This window comes from Vidua chalybeata, chromosome 11, assembly GCF_026979565.1.
Source record: "Vidua chalybeata isolate OUT-0048 chromosome 11, bVidCha1 merged haplotype, whole genome shotgun sequence".
NCBI classification, from domain to species: domain Eukaryota; kingdom Metazoa; phylum Chordata; class Aves; order Passeriformes; family Viduidae; genus Vidua; species Vidua chalybeata.
The window spans coordinates 2071584-2088650 of NC_071540.1; the positions used below are offsets into that span (position 1 = coordinate 2071584).

The following is a 17067-nucleotide window of genomic DNA, read 5'->3' on the forward strand; positions in this document are numbered from 1 at the left end:
CAGTGACCTGGGATCTGTTGACCTGTGAATTCCTCTTGCCCTCTCCCCTGCCCGGTGTCACTGCTGGCTCAGCCCAAGGCAGCTGCTGTCCATCTGGGGCTGCAAAGGGCTGCTGAGAGCTCCCTCACACCTGGGAGCTTTGGCCGGTGGGACCCAGGCAGAGTGGGAGTGAGGTGAGTTGGGATGAGTGTGGTTTCCCTTCTCCCTCTCTGGTTTTACACTGGTGAAGCAGCACTGCTTTCAACAGAGCAGCTCTGGTGCAAGACAGCTCTAATCTGCTGTATCTACAAACTGATTGTGCTTGATAGTTCTTGAATTCCTGGTTTGAATCCTTTCTGCTGGGACTCTCTGGAGTCTGCTGTGCATTTCTTCACTGTAAAGGGAGCCATCAGTTAATGACTGTCACAGGCTTTGTCAGTCAAAGGGAGCCATCAGTTAATGACTATCACAGGCTTTGTCAGTCGAGTTCCACGTGAGCTAATGAGATGGCAAATGTCAAAACTTGAATACAAAATCTCTTGTTTTCTGTGTGATTTTACTGCCCTTCCCTCCATCATGTGTGCCTTGTACTGCTTTAGTGTCGCAGGGAAGTGCTGTGGCATTGATTATTAATATTTTTGAGGGTGGTAGGAACATCCATATGCAGTATCCTTTATTTGTCTCCTTTGGAGACAAATGCTGCTGTTGTTGATTGCAGTGGATGTGAGCCTGCTGGGATTTTACCTGCCAAGAAAATTGTCTCAATTTGCAAAGGAGCCTTTTCCCCAAAATCAATTTTGAGTTTAGATTGCAAGTTTTTCAGGAATTGTTATCAGCTGCGTTCCATAACCTGCACTTAAAGGTAACATTTAGTAGGTACCTAATGCAAGGTTTGGTACCTGATTTGGTAAGGCCAGATAGAGCCAAGAGCCTGACCCTCAGCCCTGGCTCTGGATGGGCCCTCCAGGGAAGAGAGGGGCCAGGAACAGACCCCACAGACAGGTACAGGGGGTGTGCTTTTCACTTTGCATTCTGAACAACTGGGTTTGGGGGTGAAGAACAAAATTCTGATGGTCCTGTGTTTCAACAGGGAGAAGACTACGAGGAAAAGCATTCTACAATGTCAATGGCAAGGTGTACTGTGAAGAAGACTTCCTAGTAAGTAAGATTTCAGGCATTTTTTTTTTATTCTTTCTAAAGCAAATTGTTCTTTTATGTTGGCTTGTTGCTTTGAGAGACAGCTGATGATGCGGGGCCTCCTGGCAGTGGCGGAATGGGGAAGCTTCTGCCACTGACTCCTTGGTTTGAAGTGGTGGCTGTAAAACCAAGTATGTAACTGTCCATGAGCCATCACAAAGTGTAAATGATGAGAATAAACACTGGAGCTGCTCAAGCTTGGGACTTGAATTGCAGCCACAGAGACTCTCTTGCCAAGGCTGAGCTCGGAGTCAAACATCTGGGGAATACCAATCATAACAGGAGGGAGACGTTTGTGCCGGGAGCACGTCGGGGCTGTGCACAAAGTTGCTTTGTTGAGGCACAGTTTAATCACGGCTCTGCTCACGGGGCTCTGGGGCTGACTTGTGATTAGCTGGGAACTGCTGGACATGGAGGGGCAACTCAGCTTCTCTCCCTGCTCACAGAGCTTTTGTAAATGCTTTACTTTAATAGAGACTAAGTCAGGGAAGGAAAAATGAAGCCTATTGCTGAGCTGTGTTGTCCCAAAAATAAAATATTCATGCAATTAAGGGTGAGAATTGTGCAGTGCACCACAAATGATTCAATAAGTGCAGACCATTTAGAATTAAGATGAAGAAGATGACATGGCTGGGAATTGCAATTAGAGAGCAATGATATATTTTTGCTTAGAGGAAGATGAATTGGACAATCAGTATGTTGAATTTATGCCACCTTATTTATTGAAATACCATTAATTTAGAAGCTTGGGTCTTCCAGAACAAGTTTCCATTTCTAATGAATATATAATCATGCTCTTTGTAAAGGAATTACTCAAAGTATATCCCACAACAAAATTGTTACTGGCAGTTCAAAGTGCACAAATGCATTTCTCATCAATGCAATCTATAAAAAATCATGGAAATTCCTAAAATATAAGCTATATTTGCCTTCATGTGTTACACTTTTACTGTGAGCTGGAGCCTGTTGGGAAAAAATGTGTTTTGTGCAGAAAATAAGTATCTTGTTATAATTGAAACTCGTTATTGTTTTGCTTGCATTCTGGAGAGAGAATTCTTTTTTCTTCCTTGCTTTTTTCAGCTCTTTCTTTACTGTGTTTCTGCAGAAACACAGGGAGATGGAGTGTGAGAGGGAGGGGCTCAAACCTTTGAGATTTTTCATTTGAACTGTGTTGGAATGTACTTTCCCCATGATCAAAACCTTTCATCCAGACTTAATGACATGATTGTTGTTATTAGCTTGTAATTTCAGCCTAAACACAAGAATTTTAAATCTAAAAATCTTAATCTTTTGGAGAACATTCAGTTTTCATGGGGTGGGGGGGGAAACTCTTTAGTTCAGGCATGTTCTGTAGTGGGTTTCTGAAGGAAGATACTTGCAGAGATTTTCCCAGGAAAACTGAGATTAAGGACCTGATAGGAATAAACTTCCTGCAAATTAGGGAACTGTTGGGACATTTAAGGCACAGATTTAAAACCCCAGACTTCCCACAGGTGTGTTTTAGCAGGTTCCCAGTAGCAGAGGGATGGGGGAGAAGCAGATGAAGGGACACTGTGTAAGTCAGCACAGAAACCAAATTCTGATGTGATCCCTGCTTGTGGTAATCTTGCTGCTTCTCAGGAAGTAACTGCATCTTCTCTCAGCTCCCCTGAGCAATTGTGATAGCAAGAATCCTAGGAATTGTATGGTATCACTAATGAACTCAAACAAACTTGCCTATTTTTGTGTTCTCTGAACAGGGAAAGCACAAAGCTTTTCTCAAAGTTGAAAGGAAACAGGCTGCAAAATAGCCATTAAAAAGGAAATTATTTTAACTACTTCATCTTCCCAGGTCTTCCTCTTGAACACTGGGAAACCCAGTCCTTTCTAAGAAGAGGCATTTTCAGTCCAAAGCAGAAAATGAAATGCCTTTTCTGTATAACTGAGAATTTTGGTCTCTACCATGACTCCAGTTCTTTAGTGCAGCTCCATTACAGTGCAGCAGGATTCCCTGCTGACACCATGGTGGTGGAATGTGAGGGAAGTTAAGGCAGGGGGATAAGAAAATTATTTCAGTTTGGGAATGTAAACAGATACAGTCTAACTGCATTATAATTGTATTGCTGCTAAGAAAATGCAGCTTGCTGTGGGTGTTCTCCCTCTTTCTTGGCTTTTGTTTGTCTGGGAATTGATCAGGAGAGTTAGATGCTCCTGTTGGCTTGGGAGCAGGGTCACAGCTCTGTGGACGTGCAGCCCCACAGCCCGTGAGCAGGTTATTTCAAACATGGCAAGGGTTAGAAAGCAGAGCAGCTTCAGCAGATGTGGGCAGGAGGTGCAGTGCTGTCCCACTGGGGCACTGCTGACAGCCAGGTGAGAACATTGAGGGCTGTGTGTGCCTCGTGATCCTTCCAGGGATTCCCAGGGTTGGACTGAGAGGTCGACGTTCCCTTGCTCACAGTGCCACTGAGGCAGCAGTGGCCTCAATGAGCTCCTCGTGTGCCTCCCAGCAAGAGTATCCCTTGATAGAGGGGAAGCTGCTGTCCTGTCAATGGGGAACAGAGGTGGTGGCACCTGGAGCCTCCCTGGTACCTGGAGGAGAGCCTGTCCCCTTCCCTGTCATTCCTGCAGAGCTCTGTCCACCCCCACTGCTGCCTCATTTGCTGCAGGTGCTTCTTCCCTGTCATCCCTGGAGGCACACTGGGTATGTCCTGCAGGCCAGGCCAGGCAGGACACACTGATTTTGGGGCTGCAATGAGTAGCACCTGAACAGTGATGGGCAGAAAAGCTGAAATGGCTCTTGATGTGAACGAATGCAGAAAATTATAGTGAAGAATGGATATTATTTATGGGTTTCTCCCTATTGTAGCTGCTAGAAATATCAAACATCCTATAGATGTCAGTATTTTATTTCTCCTGCAATACCACATTTTGCTGTGCCAGACCAGCTCCTGCTGGAGCAGTCTCCAGAGCTGCAGCCAGTGGCTCAGATGGGATACCTGGTTCTTTAACTACCACTCACTCCTGACAGATCAGCTCTTCCGCTCAGTCAGAGGTGGTGTGTGGAATTCACTGCAGTGTCACGTGTGCTCCCTGAAGCCAAGACCTTGGAAAAACCCGTTCTCTGATCCTTTCAGATGTGTGGCTCTTGGAAAAGCCCTCCTTGGCTAAAGTGTCCCCCTCGAGGTGCAACCAGTGCTGGGTCCAGCTGCTCCAGGGGTCTCTTCATTTGCACTGTGGCTGTGAGTTCCTGTGCAGGTGGCAGAGCACAGTTGTCACTTGAAGCACAGCGAGCACCTGAGAGCTTTGGCTACTGAGCACTTCCAAAAAAATCAGTTAATAAAAGCGTGGTGTGAGGAGCTGCTGGCATCAGAGTTTCCAAATCTGCCCCGTTCTTGGAAAAGTGCTTTTGATTTGTGGACACAGGTCATGGGTGAGCTGTTGCTGGTGCTCCTGGTGAGTGCTGTAAGGCTGCCCCAGGACACCCCATGCTGCCCCTGCAAGGGCCACAGGGTACATCCTCCTGGCAAATAATTTTCCCACATTTGCTCTTACTGAGGGCACATTCTCCACACCAGGTGGCTTATTTTGCTCTTTCTTTGCAGGGAAGAAGTGCCAGTAGTTTTTTGTCCCACTTGTGCAGTTGTAGGTGGGAAGGGATGCCACAGTGCTGCCTTCTGTGGGGCTGGGAGTGGATGGCTGGGATTCCCCTGCACCTGGAGGAGGTGGAATACTTCTGCCTCCCAGGTTATTTTTGTCAGCCTCCTGCTTCCAGCCCTGATTAGCTGCACATTCTCTCAGTGCTTTAAGCCTTATTGGCTAATTGAATGAAGTGAATGAATCAGATTAAGAAAAATAAATACACGGATAATTCTACTTCTGCCTAAGAGATTGCCTGATCTGTGCTGTTTCCAGTAGGATACTGCACGTGTGAGGAGCAAAAAGAACAAAAACAACCCCCCCCCACACTTTACATTGCTTTGCTTTAGCTCTAGGGAAGATCCAGTTACTCTTTAAATGCCACCTTAAAGTAACAAGTCCAGCAATACCCAAGTCTTGCCCCAGCCCTGTTAGGAGCTGTTATTTCATGAAAGGAAATAAAACAAATGACAGTTTAATCCTTTCCTGAAAGCTCTTTGGACACAGATGGCTAACTAGCCATAACAGAGACACTGTTCCTGGTGAAGTGAACAAAAAATAAATGCCTTACTGTATCATAAATAATCCCAGTCAGATGTTCGTTTTTCATTTTGTTGATAAATTGCTGCATAATCATGGGTGAAGGAAAAATAATTTAAATTTGCCTTTCTTTTTCTATGTTTAAATATCATGTAAAGGAATTTTTTTTTAAATACTGTTTTGCTTGGCAAACAACACTTTAAAAATGTCACCAAAGCAGCCTGAATCTTAGATCTACTATCTATCTCTTTTCTTTTTTTTTTCCTCTTTTTGATAGGCTTTCCCTTCTTCTCTTGAGGTAATGAACATTATTGAGTGGGGGTCCAGCAGAGGTTAAGAAATGAGAGAATTTCCCTCGAGGGAGGAGATGAGAGGGAAAATGAACCTTGTGACAGATGTTAGTTACATTGCTTAATGCACTACTGGAAGAGGCTCAGATGCTCTGGAAATAACCTATTACAGACACCACAGGCTGCAGTGCATTGCAGGAAGGTCATCTGAAACTTCCCTTTTAAGATTTTCTCTTTCACTGTCTTAAAACTTTGCCAAATTCAATAATTTAGGCTGAACTTCTTCATGCTAGGTTTTTGCCTCTGGCTGACTTTGCTGTCATTAGTTGCTGAAAGTTTCATCTAGAGCTGTTCATCCATTTCAGTAGGACTGGAGGAACTCTGCCCATAGATCCTCAAAGAGAAAGGCTCTAAAAGCTTCATTTTGCACATGGCAGCCATAAAGAGACTCAGTGCATTGCAAACCTGCAGGAGCCTTTGGGTGCCCTCTCCCTGCCCTCCCCAGGAGGGTGCCCAGCCCGAGAGGGCTGTGGAGGAGGGAGGCAAGCAGCCCACAGCCCCAGCAGAGCCCCTTGCAGCCCTGCAGTCTCTCTCCAGCCTTCCTTCTCCTCTCCATCCAGTCTGGTGGGGTTCTGGATCCCCTTCTCCCCTACAGCAGCCACTGGTCCCCACCTGGGACACTTCTCTTTGCTGGTCTCTGCAATGCAGGAGTTGGCTACAGAGGACACAGAGGGCCTTGTCTCATATCCACAACCATAAACGTCACAATGATATCAGAAATGCAAAAGTTACCAGAAAGAGCAGGAGGCAGGTGGGAAATGGAAGTGCTCAGCCTTTCATGGGGGAGGGACAGGATCTCAGCTCAGGAGCAGCTGAGCGATGGGCAGCTCGTCAGCAGGGCTTGCACCTTCATCTCCTGTAGCACCAAACACAGCAAGACTCTTACCCAGCCAGGGCCCCTGGGCATGGCTGCAATGTAAATATTAATACTAATGAGGCTTTTCTTCTCAGTTTGTGCACATGCTGTTTTCCAAGCCTGGCAGTGTGGGAAATGGCCTGTCCCACTTGCTGGGGCCCTCAGAAGATAGTTTTTATTTAGTGTAATGGAAGCTGGTGTCAGCTGGAGTCAGAGGTTTGATTTTCCATCTCAGTGACTATAAATGTTTGGAAATCCCCCTTGGGAGGGAGCCCTGGGACTGGTGCATTAGTCAGAGAGCCCATTTCTGCTAAGTGAGACTCTTAGAAAAAAATAGACTCAGTTGAAAAGGTGAATGATTGAAGTTGCAGCTTGTGTCCATTTCCTATCTAATGGGAATCACAGAGCACATGGAGTTCTAGATAACTGGGAGGAAGTTGTATTGAGGAGACTTGCTGTTAGAGACCATACTCCAGTCAGAGAACAGACAGACATGGGAGTTTATTGAGATGTTTAAAGAATGATGGAATCAAAGCTTGGAAAGGGATTTGCTGCAATATTCCTGATGTTCAGAAGCATAAGGAAGTCTGTGAATGTTTTCAAGGTGCTGGTTGCTCTAGGTTGGGACAGAAGGTTCCAGAGGCATCACGAATGCCCAGCATTGCTGTGTTCCTGGGTGCTGTCACTGAAAACAAAGGCAGTTTATAGCTTGTTCCTAACAGGGGCATGAGGGAGTGCAGTCATGTTGCTGCTTGTGTTTGTCTTGCTCCAGCCCCTCCCTGCCAAAAAAATTTGAATAATTTTCTTCCTTAGTTTCCCTAAGTTTGTAGTATGCCAGTGGTCCTGGGTTTATTTAATAAATTAATTTGACAGTAATGATGATTAGTTGGGGCATTCTGAATTGAAGCACTGGGTCAAACCTGCAGATGGACTTAAAATTCAAGTTTTGTACTATCTGGGGATATTGGTCAAATATTGGTCTGCCTCTTTGGACTTGGATGTAAATCAGAATGAAGAGTGCATAGAGCTGACAGTTTGGGTTTGCCTCTCATTGCAACACAATTCCAGAGTGCTGTATCCTGGATCAAGAAGTTACAAATCCATTGAAACTGGTGGCAGAAGTCTCATTGTCCTCAGTGGGCATCTGGGTTTTCTCCCGGGGATTCACCCCAGAGGACAAAGTTTTAAAGCCGGGGCCCATAAACAACGCGAGAGGCTGAGGGTGAAGGCTGTGAGCACCACGTGCAGGACTCACCACAGGGCCCACTGGGCCACAAGAGGAAACCAGCTGGAGTCCTGAAACATCTCAGGTTTATGAAAGAGCAATACACAGGCAGTACCTGTGCCCAGGTGATAACGCAGAGAAACATAACGCGATGAAATTTCAGAGTAAGTCTGTGTTCACTAAAAGGGCACTCAGCGTTTCCTGAACTGGGCTGCAGACTGTTAAATGAGTTGGAGGAATCACTCTCTGGGACATGGCAAAGGAGACAAAGAGAGGCAAAGACAGGTTTTTTTCTGAGATGTCTCACTACTGACTACCTTTTGTAACTCTCCCGTGTGTTAACATTTGCTGGTGGAATGTTGGAAGAGCCTGTTACCACGTCCAGTTGGTTTCATGCCAGATAATCACTCCACTATTTCCTCTTGAGATGGTGATCCAAATAGTCAGACTATCCATTTTTCTTAATATTACATTGAAAAGTAAATTACAATAACTGAATGCACACTTAAAAGAACTAGAGCTCTTTCTAATTGTGTCTTAACTCCTGCCAAATACTTGTAAGCAGACAGCATTAATTTTTTTCTATGGGATGGTTAGAGAAAGACCCATGTAAGAAAGTGACATGTTTCCACTCTGGTAATAAACATTGGTATTAGCTGCTGTTATGTTCTGAATTGAAATCTCTCAACAACTGTTTTGAATAAAATCCAGATAATTTTTGTTCCAGGAAGATAGGTTCTTGTGTAAACAGTTTCTTTCAGTGTATGCAGTAGATGGTAGCAGTGACAGTAAACAACCTGCAGCAGAGCACAGCCCTGTGCAGTGTGAAGTGCTTTACAGTGTGAATCAAGTCAGTAAATGTTGGGCTCTGTAATACGATGCAGAGTTAAAGCTGTTGATTCAGCCTTTTTTCTTGATCATTATCACTGTGAAGCTCCCACAGGAGTTTGTTTAAGGAAGATCTAGGTAAGAAAATCATTAGTGGCTCCTAATTAATCACACAGCAGGTAGCCTTGGTGAGTGCTCAGCCAGGGTCTCTGTAGGTACTGTCGGATGTACGCGGCTGGTCTCTTCACAGGGGCTGTAAACACCTAACTGGCAGAGGGAGAGTTCAGGATCAGCTGAATTCCTGGGAGAATTCTGTGCATGGCCAGACCTCTGCTGCCTCTGTGCAGAGCATGGAGTCCCTCCTTGCCCTGTCCTTGTCCTTCAAACATAACGAAGTGGAAAGACAGAAGCAAGAGTGCAAACTGCTGTGTAGTGTTTCCTCAGAGACAGCAAGACGCAGTGAAGCAACAGGATATATGGAGGGGTTTCAGCAGGATGAAGAGTAAAGTTCTGGACTATTTTCTTTAGTTAACCTGTCACCTGCCACGAGGCTCCTTTATCTTTGAGCCTGAGAAGGCCCCATTTTGTCCAGTTCATTTTAATCGCTGCATTTAAATATGTGTGTAAAAAACAACAATAAAACCCCATCTGCATGAAACCAAATTTGATATTTGCTCCTTCTCTTAATGCGATCCCATGAATTTCTTACATTGTTGTGTCTCATGTAGTAAGGGTCCCATGCAGAGAGCAAACAATACAGCAGTGAGAAGACAGATGCTCTGCTAATGGGAAACCAAGGAGCAGAGAGTCTGTGAGGGATTACAGGCAGCCTGGGGTTGGAATACATCATTAGCATAGCACCCAATTCAGAAATTAGTTTTTAGAATTAAATGCCTGAAGCATTTTGGCAAAAACTCCATATCATCCTGTTCAGAAGCTCTTAAAGCCTAAAAGAGTAGGACTCTGAAGGCTGAGCAGCCACGTTGGGTGACTGTGCAGTGCTGCAGCAGTGAATTGGAGATTTTACAGCTTCATACCATTACCGGGGCAGCAGCTGCCACACCCACTGAAATGTAACCCACTGGCTTTGCTTGCACAAACCTTCAGCAGGTTTTGAACATCCTCATCAAAGAAGCAAATGGGCCTCAATGAGATTCCAGGGTCTGTTTCCAGGAGGAAGGTTTTGTTTTGTTGAGTGCATAACAGCAGGGAAGAGCAGCAGCCCCTCCTTGGGCACAGTCAGGCATGTGAGGGAGGAGCAGTGACTCATCTTTTCAAAGGCCTGACATTGCCTAAGGTAGAAAGTTTGGGTCCTGAAGCCTTTTTCAGGCACACTATTTTCTGAATGTTTTTCTTTTGAAAATCATGATGGGAACATCAAACTTTAAAAGACCCTGGTAGACAACTAAGATTTGCTACAGGACCGAGACCAGGCAGGAGAAATTGTTTCTCATAGTACTTGGTGGGATTATCCTCCATGCATAATTGTTCATTATATGCTCAAAATTCATTGTTAATTTCTTTTAGATATATTGCATATTAGACAGAAGAGTTATAAATCCCAAGATTATCACAGGAGGATACTAACAGGCCTAAATATTCAGGACAGAAGGGGTCTTGTTTTCCTCTTACATTGAAACAAAGACTCTTGGATAGGATCATTAGAGATTTTTTCTTTTTTTTTTCCTTTTTTTTTTCTTTTTTTTCCTGTTTGATAATCAAAGTATATTGGACAGCAAACAAAAGTAAAGTTCAGCCAGCCAAGTCTTCTACTTTATTTTTACCCTTCTATTCTAACGTAATTAACATATTTCTCAATGTTTATTTAGCTTCCCAGAGTCTTATTTTATATAAGTATCATTGAGGAGCTGAATTACAAAGTCTTGATTTGTGCATATAAAATGAGATTTTATTATCCTGTAGAGAAGACAAGGACAAGGTAAATAAGGGAGAAAACAGTTGAGACCAGACTTATGAAATCAGGAAAAAATAATATGCCAGCTCTTCAACTTGTACTTTGTTTTCTTTGCATCCTGGTGTACCCAGCATTGTACTCCTGGGTCACAGAAGGGAGAGTAAAGGGAAACACTTCATTTTCAGCTTTGAATTTCAGAACTGGTCTTTTAATAACAACTTCTCTCAGTGTTTTTATATATGCTCAAGGAGTATCTGTAATGAGTATTAGGGAAAAGTTCAAAATTACGCTTCCCATTTGTTGTGGACAGAGTGTCCATAGACTTCTGACTGTTCCCATCCAGACTGAGATCGGTCTGTATTTACATCACTTTACTGCTCTGCCAACAAAAGACTTTTTTAAGAACCTAGCACAGAGGGAACGCTTATAGAGTAAGGCTAGAATTGAGTTCCACATTGCTTAGATCCTGAATGAAACTGTGCCGATGAATACCACAGAGCAGGAACCAGAGCTGAGATTTGGCTTCTCCATGAGGGTCTTGCCTATCAGCCTGTGTCACTTGAGTGCTTCACCTCAGCCTGTTTTTCATGTCTCCAGATTGGGAATGGGGGCTACTGTGCTGAAAAGCTGTTTTTACTCCTGTGACTCTTGTCAGTAATAAGAAAGGCTCTGAGTCTGTGTAGCAAAACCTTCTCGTCTCTGGGTGACCTGCTCACGAGCTCTGGGGGACCAGTGCTTCTCCCTCCCAGCCATGCTGGGAGCCCACCCCGGGACGCTCTTGGTGTGCTGAGAGACAACAAAGAATTGAGTCCTGCCTTGTCTGCAGTCTGGAGCAAGTCACAACTCCTCTCCCATTGCACACACAAGATCTGTGAGAGTTGTTAATAATCGAGTGCTTCAAAGACAGACGTTGACAATTTTAATTAGAATTTTAAGACTTTTAAATTCACTTCTAAAATTCAAAGCTTAGTACAGCAGCTTTATTTGAACACTCCAAGTTAGGATCAAAGAAGCAGCTTACAATAGGCTCCAGAAATGTCGAGAAAGTACTTTATTGCTTTTAGCAGCAGCATCCACAGTATTGCCATCCTGTAGAAAACAGTGCTGCTGGGCTCTGAGGCTGTTATTCCTTTCCAGCCCAAATAGATTTAAAATACAAGCAGACCTGGATCCAAAACCCTGATCTCACTGAACCAGACCTTCAGTCTGTCTGGGATTGACCATGTGTCCAGGAGACAGAAGAGTGTAGTGGTAAGGGACAGCTCCCTGAGCCTGGGAAATATTTTGTCACTGCTGTTAGACTTACTGACATTTGCAAAGTCTTCTTAATGGGGGAATCCAGTTCTGGATGTGTTTGACTAATAACAATTCTCTTGTTAAAAACAAATCATGGTTTTAATTTAATAGGGTTACTTATATAAACAGTGATTATGTGTCAGCAAAGGCTTTCTTTCTGACAAACAGTATAATTTATGACAATCTAGTTAGCAATAAATGCCATTAATCTGACCACTATGCCATTCTCTTCCTGGGGAATAATGTCCCCTCTTAATCAATAGCTGGGTGAATGCTCCTTTGCATTCCTTATCAAATGACAGCCAGATGGTACTGGTAAATTCATTCCAGCAGGATTTTAGAATTAGCAGGATTTGTGCTGTTGTTAATCCTCTGCTGTCTGTGTCACTAGGACCTACCCACCTGTTTCCAGTAAGCCTGGAGTTCCCAGCCCCAGGAACAGTCTAGCCAGAGGGTTACTCAGCCATGGGGCTGCCAAGAAACATCCCAAGCAGTGAGACCTTTTTTCTGCATCAGTAAGAAAAATGAAAAAGCAAACAGAAGTAGTATCTTGCAGAAATAGCCAGCTAGGACTGCCTGCCTCTGTATTTGTTCCTCAACACTCTGATCTCTTCTAGGGGAGGTTTCAAAGTTTCTTAAGACTGCACGAGCTGTGTTTCTTAGGGCACAGTAAGTTTTGGGCTGTGACAGCTGCTATATCATTTACTGACTTCTGTGCCCATCAAAGTGTCTATGAGACCTTTTCCTACACAATCACTTCGTTGCATAGCAACAATAATTTTGTCTCCAACCTATTGATCCAACATAACATGTAATCCCCTCACTCCAATAAAAAAGAAAACATATGGCAGCTCCAGGCAGGGAACCACAGGCTTTTGACGTGAGGGGACAGTTAATCCCCACTAAACCAGTGGGGAATGGAGCAAGAGATACACTCTGTTGAGCTCAGAGGATGCATTAGGTGCCTGAGCCAATTAACCTGTGTTCTGGGAGAGGTCTGGTTTACATTCATCCTCCCCTTCCTCATCTTTTATGTTCTGCAACTAAAGCACGTTTCAGGTGAGCTCTGCTAGAAGAGCATCACTGTGCAGCACCCCCAGGTAGGTGGGCACCCCTTCCCCCGGCAGGGGGGACACAGCTCTCAGCTGAGATGGGGCTGCAGAGGCTGAGGGGAAAGTTCAGCCCCTGCAACACCAGTTTCAAATGTACATGGCTGGAGCTCCTCAGGAAGATGTCTCTTGTTTGTAGGCTGTGCTTTTGTAGTTCAGTCTGATAACCTGGATGGTTTTTCTATACCTCTAAACAGAGGGCTAAAAGCAGACCTTGGCATCTGAAACAGGATCTGCTTTGGGGACAGGAGCACAAAGTTAAGGTCAGGACTGCTCAGGCAGGGAACACAGAGCTTTGGTCCCAGGCAGGCAAAGCCTCTCCCCACATCTGTGCCCTTGGCACTGCAGTGTGGGCTTGGGACCATGGTTCTGAGGTACCTTACTGCTGCCCACATTGTGCAGTGAGCCCAAGCTCTTGTGAGTGCACTGCTGGATTCTTCCCTGGCTGGAAGGCTTGGTATCCACAAGGCAGCTAAATCCTTCTTGGGCCTGGGTTCATTTTTCTAGCTTGCAAATAGCACTGCGTGAAATCTAGGTCCAAAGTCTGAAGTTGCTAATTTGTGCAGGATTTGGGAGGTGAGCCCTCTGTTATTTAAAACAACCACAAAAAAGTCAATTCAAGCTAGTTTCTGCACATCAAACACAAACTTTCCATAAAGACTTTAAAAAATCAAACTTACAATAATACTGTTACATGGAGAATCTCAGTGGAAATATTGCAGTGGATCAGAAGGCCAGACTGGTCTCTGAACATGCTGCAAGAGCTGAGCAAAGGCTTCTGAGTCACTGTCTCCCAAACCTGTGTCATACACAGCACAGGCTGGAAGATAGCACAGCCTTCATCTAAAAGGTATTTCTATGGCTAGAGGAGTGGCTACTAATGATCCTTTCTTTTCTGTCATTTTAACAGTATTCAGGTTTTCAGCAAACAGCAGACAAGTGCTTTGTATGTGGACACCTCATAATGGAAATGGTAAGAGACCTAAACTCCTAATGATGGGTAACTTGGGAAGTGCACTGTGAGACATCTGCTTTTCTCTACCCAGGCTGGTATTGTGTCTTCACTGCTGTCAACACAGTTTTTGAAACTGAAGCAGTAAATAAAAATACCTTCATGCTCTGTTACTGCTATTAAGTACAGAAAGTTTGGCTTCTTTGCTACCTAAGAACATGGAAGGCTGTTATTCTGCCATTTGTGAGTTAAAATAAAATAGAATTTTAATACTAAAGGGAGAAAGTACAGCACAGCTTTGTATGAGAATATGGTAAAGGAACATGGTGGGTGGGGTCTCTAAGACAGTAGATAACAAGAGCTCAGTCATGTGGGTGGGATAGAGCAGAGAGGGACATTATCAATAGTCCTGAGGTTTGTCACCTGCTCTGTGACTGGCTTTGTTTACCCCCTGTTGCTTGCTCCATGTCATTTAAAGTGCATTATTGCCACTGGGATTTTTAGGGAGCCAGTAGTCAGAGCTACTTCTGTAACAGAGAAAAAAAAATCAAAGAGCTTTGGGTTGACCAGATCCTACTGGCATCATTTCAGTGGGTGAAAGTAAGAAGAGTTATGTGTGCTCTTCCTAAGCAGAAATTCCCAAACCAAATCAAGTGGTTTGCACAACAAAGAAGGGCAGATCCTGTGGTGCATCTGTTTTCCTCTTGCTTTAAAGTGTGCATGAACCTCAGCGTGCCTAAGAGAAGTAGCTGGTGTGTTGCACACATGGAGGTTCAGTCGGAGCTGGAACAGGGACTCCACTAATGAGGATTCTGGCTCATATTCTGGCACCACTGGTTGGACAAGGATATTGCTCGTTTTAGCCCAAGAGCAAATTTCTAGAGTTGTGTCATGCTGGGAGGGGGAGGGGTATCCTGACATGCATGCTCTGAGCTGGCCCTTAATTGCAGAATCCCAGGCAAGAGTCCATCATATCTTGCTGGTGGAACTCAGTAGCTGGAAGCTTGGCAGGTGCTTGTCTGCCTCTCTGCCATCAGCAAGTGTGCTCTGACAAAAGGAAACAGCTCTGGGAGCTCCAGGAATTCAGCCCTCCTATTTGGGTAGTTCCAGCGTGCCTGGGAGCGCAGCCCAGCCCTGCCATGTGCTGGCCTGGGGCAGAGCTGGGGCTCTGCAGGGCTCTGCAGGGTTGGGTGAGGAGCTGTCCTGTGCTCAGGGCCTGTGGCTGCACAGCTGTGCCAGGCTGGCACCGCAGCACGCTCCTGCAGCAGCACCAACCCCAGCACAGGGACCAGAGAGGCCTTACCAGTCAAACAGAGTCTGATACTACTGAACCACAGGGCTTCATCAGAGAGGGGAAAAAAGGTTAAATTAAATTGGCCTTTTTTTCTGTACTTCTTTCCTCTTGGTTTGATCTTTATTCATGGAATCACCTATAGGGCCGTGGGAGCTTGTTCTGTGTAGATTTTTCATGTCAAACTTCCCAGCAGCTCCAAGTTGAGCACTGGTTGCAGCTAAAATTTTGAAATTACCTTCCAAAGATACTTTTTAACACCCCAAATGTATGGAATTGGTCTTATAATCGATTGAGAGCTGCCTGAAAGTGATAACTTGTGTCTCACTCTTCCCAGGGGCGTGTTGATGGGCTTGCAGCATCCTCCTCAGTGTCCCAGTGCCACACTGAGTGTCACGTACGAGGATGTCAGGAGTGGAGGATCTGCTCTGTAGTAGTGCAGCCAAGGTTGCATCAGACCTTTCCCTGAAACCTTTAAAATGCAGTAGGGAAGGTCAACGTGGGAAAAGCCTGGGCAGGTGCATGGATCAGTATCCAAACACATGGATAGTGATGGAATTTTATCAGAAACCGATGGGCCGGCCTCTATAATCAGTGATAACCAGTCAGTAACTCTGGGATATTAGGATCTTTAGTTAATAAAGAGGCACCTCTTTATTTCCTTGTTTTGTCATTTAACTTCTCTGAGTAATGACCAGTTTGGATTCTGTCTGTCACAGCCTGTTAAGTTTTGTAAATTAACTCTGTATCCCAGTAACTTGTATTTGGGATTTCCCCAGAAGTGGTCTGTGAAGCCATTTTTAATTTCCATTGGCAGTACTGGCTATGCAGAGCTAAATCTGATGGGCTTGGCCTGATTTTCAGTTCTTGCTCTTCATTGGGAGCATATTGAAACCCACTAAAATAAGGAAGTTGATTGTTTTAAGAGACTCCTTGCTGACAGATCTACAGAGTGGTAATTTCATCCCGAAGTGCTTTTCTCACTGTCATTATTAAGAATGAGAGAGACACAGTGGTTTATGGGGAGAGAATATCTCATGTAATCATGCATCCACTTATTTTGATGTTTGCCTCATAAGATCTTACAGGCCCTTGGAAAGTCTTATCATCCTGGCTGCTTCCGCTGTGTGGTGTGTAACGAGTGCTTGGATGGAGTCCCCTTCACTGTAGATGTGGAAAACAATATTTACTGTGTCAAAGACTACCATACGTGAGTACACAAATCCAGTGCATGCTCAGAAAAATTACAGCAGTTAAATCATTGATGTAGTTACAAGCCTTGTGATAGATAAAAAGGTCACTCCTGTTTGCTCAGGTGTCCCTCAACTGCTTCTTTCATGTGTTGCATTTGTAAAGTGTTTTGAGGTTTGTTAAGTAGCACCTTACGGGCCCAGTATGGCATACAGTGGCCAAGTGAGGCTGAAAATCAAATTGTGTCAGAGGATGGGCTTCTTGGGGGCTGTTCCTCTACTTCTTTCAGGACTACCAACACTAATTATACCAGGCCACTTCTGCAAGTGTTGGTAGGTTCTGTTTCAAGAGCAGAGGTTCTGGCAGTGCTTGACACAGGTGTAAGTTTTGTTAACTGAGACAGAAGACATGTAATAAATAGTTACTGTTAGAACAATTTGACCCTTACCTGACAAAAGGTAGAGGTTTAAAAGATTACTTTTGGACTCTTTACTGATTCCATTCAAAGGCAACGGGATCCTACTCTTAGCTCCAGTTAACCAATAACTCACTTATGCAGCAGGAGTAAATCACCCTGGATTCAACCCTGTTGGTGCCAATCTGCCTGTGTTACAAGGACACAGTGAGTGTTGGCCCAGTGACTGTCATAAAATGCAGCTGTGGACCATAAGCCCATTTGTGTATTTAGCTGGTTGATTCTGGCCACAATCAGCCCCTCTCCTG

At 44.6% G+C, this 17067-nt stretch overlaps 1 protein-coding gene across 2 annotated transcripts in view; it reads left to right on the forward strand.

The window, feature by feature from the left end:
* Nucleotides 1-17067, forward strand: part of WTIP (WT1 interacting protein) — an 85900-nt gene that overhangs the window by 59154 nt on the left and 9679 nt on the right. For both annotated transcript variants that reach the window (XM_053953190.1, XM_053953191.1), the window contains exons 3-5: nt 1070-1137; nt 13821-13883; nt 16233-16363. In XM_053953190.1, the coding sequence (XP_053809165.1) occupies nt 1070-1137; nt 13821-13883; nt 16233-16363 (262 nt within the window). The remainder of the gene's footprint in view (nt 1-1069; nt 1138-13820; nt 13884-16232; nt 16364-17067) is intronic.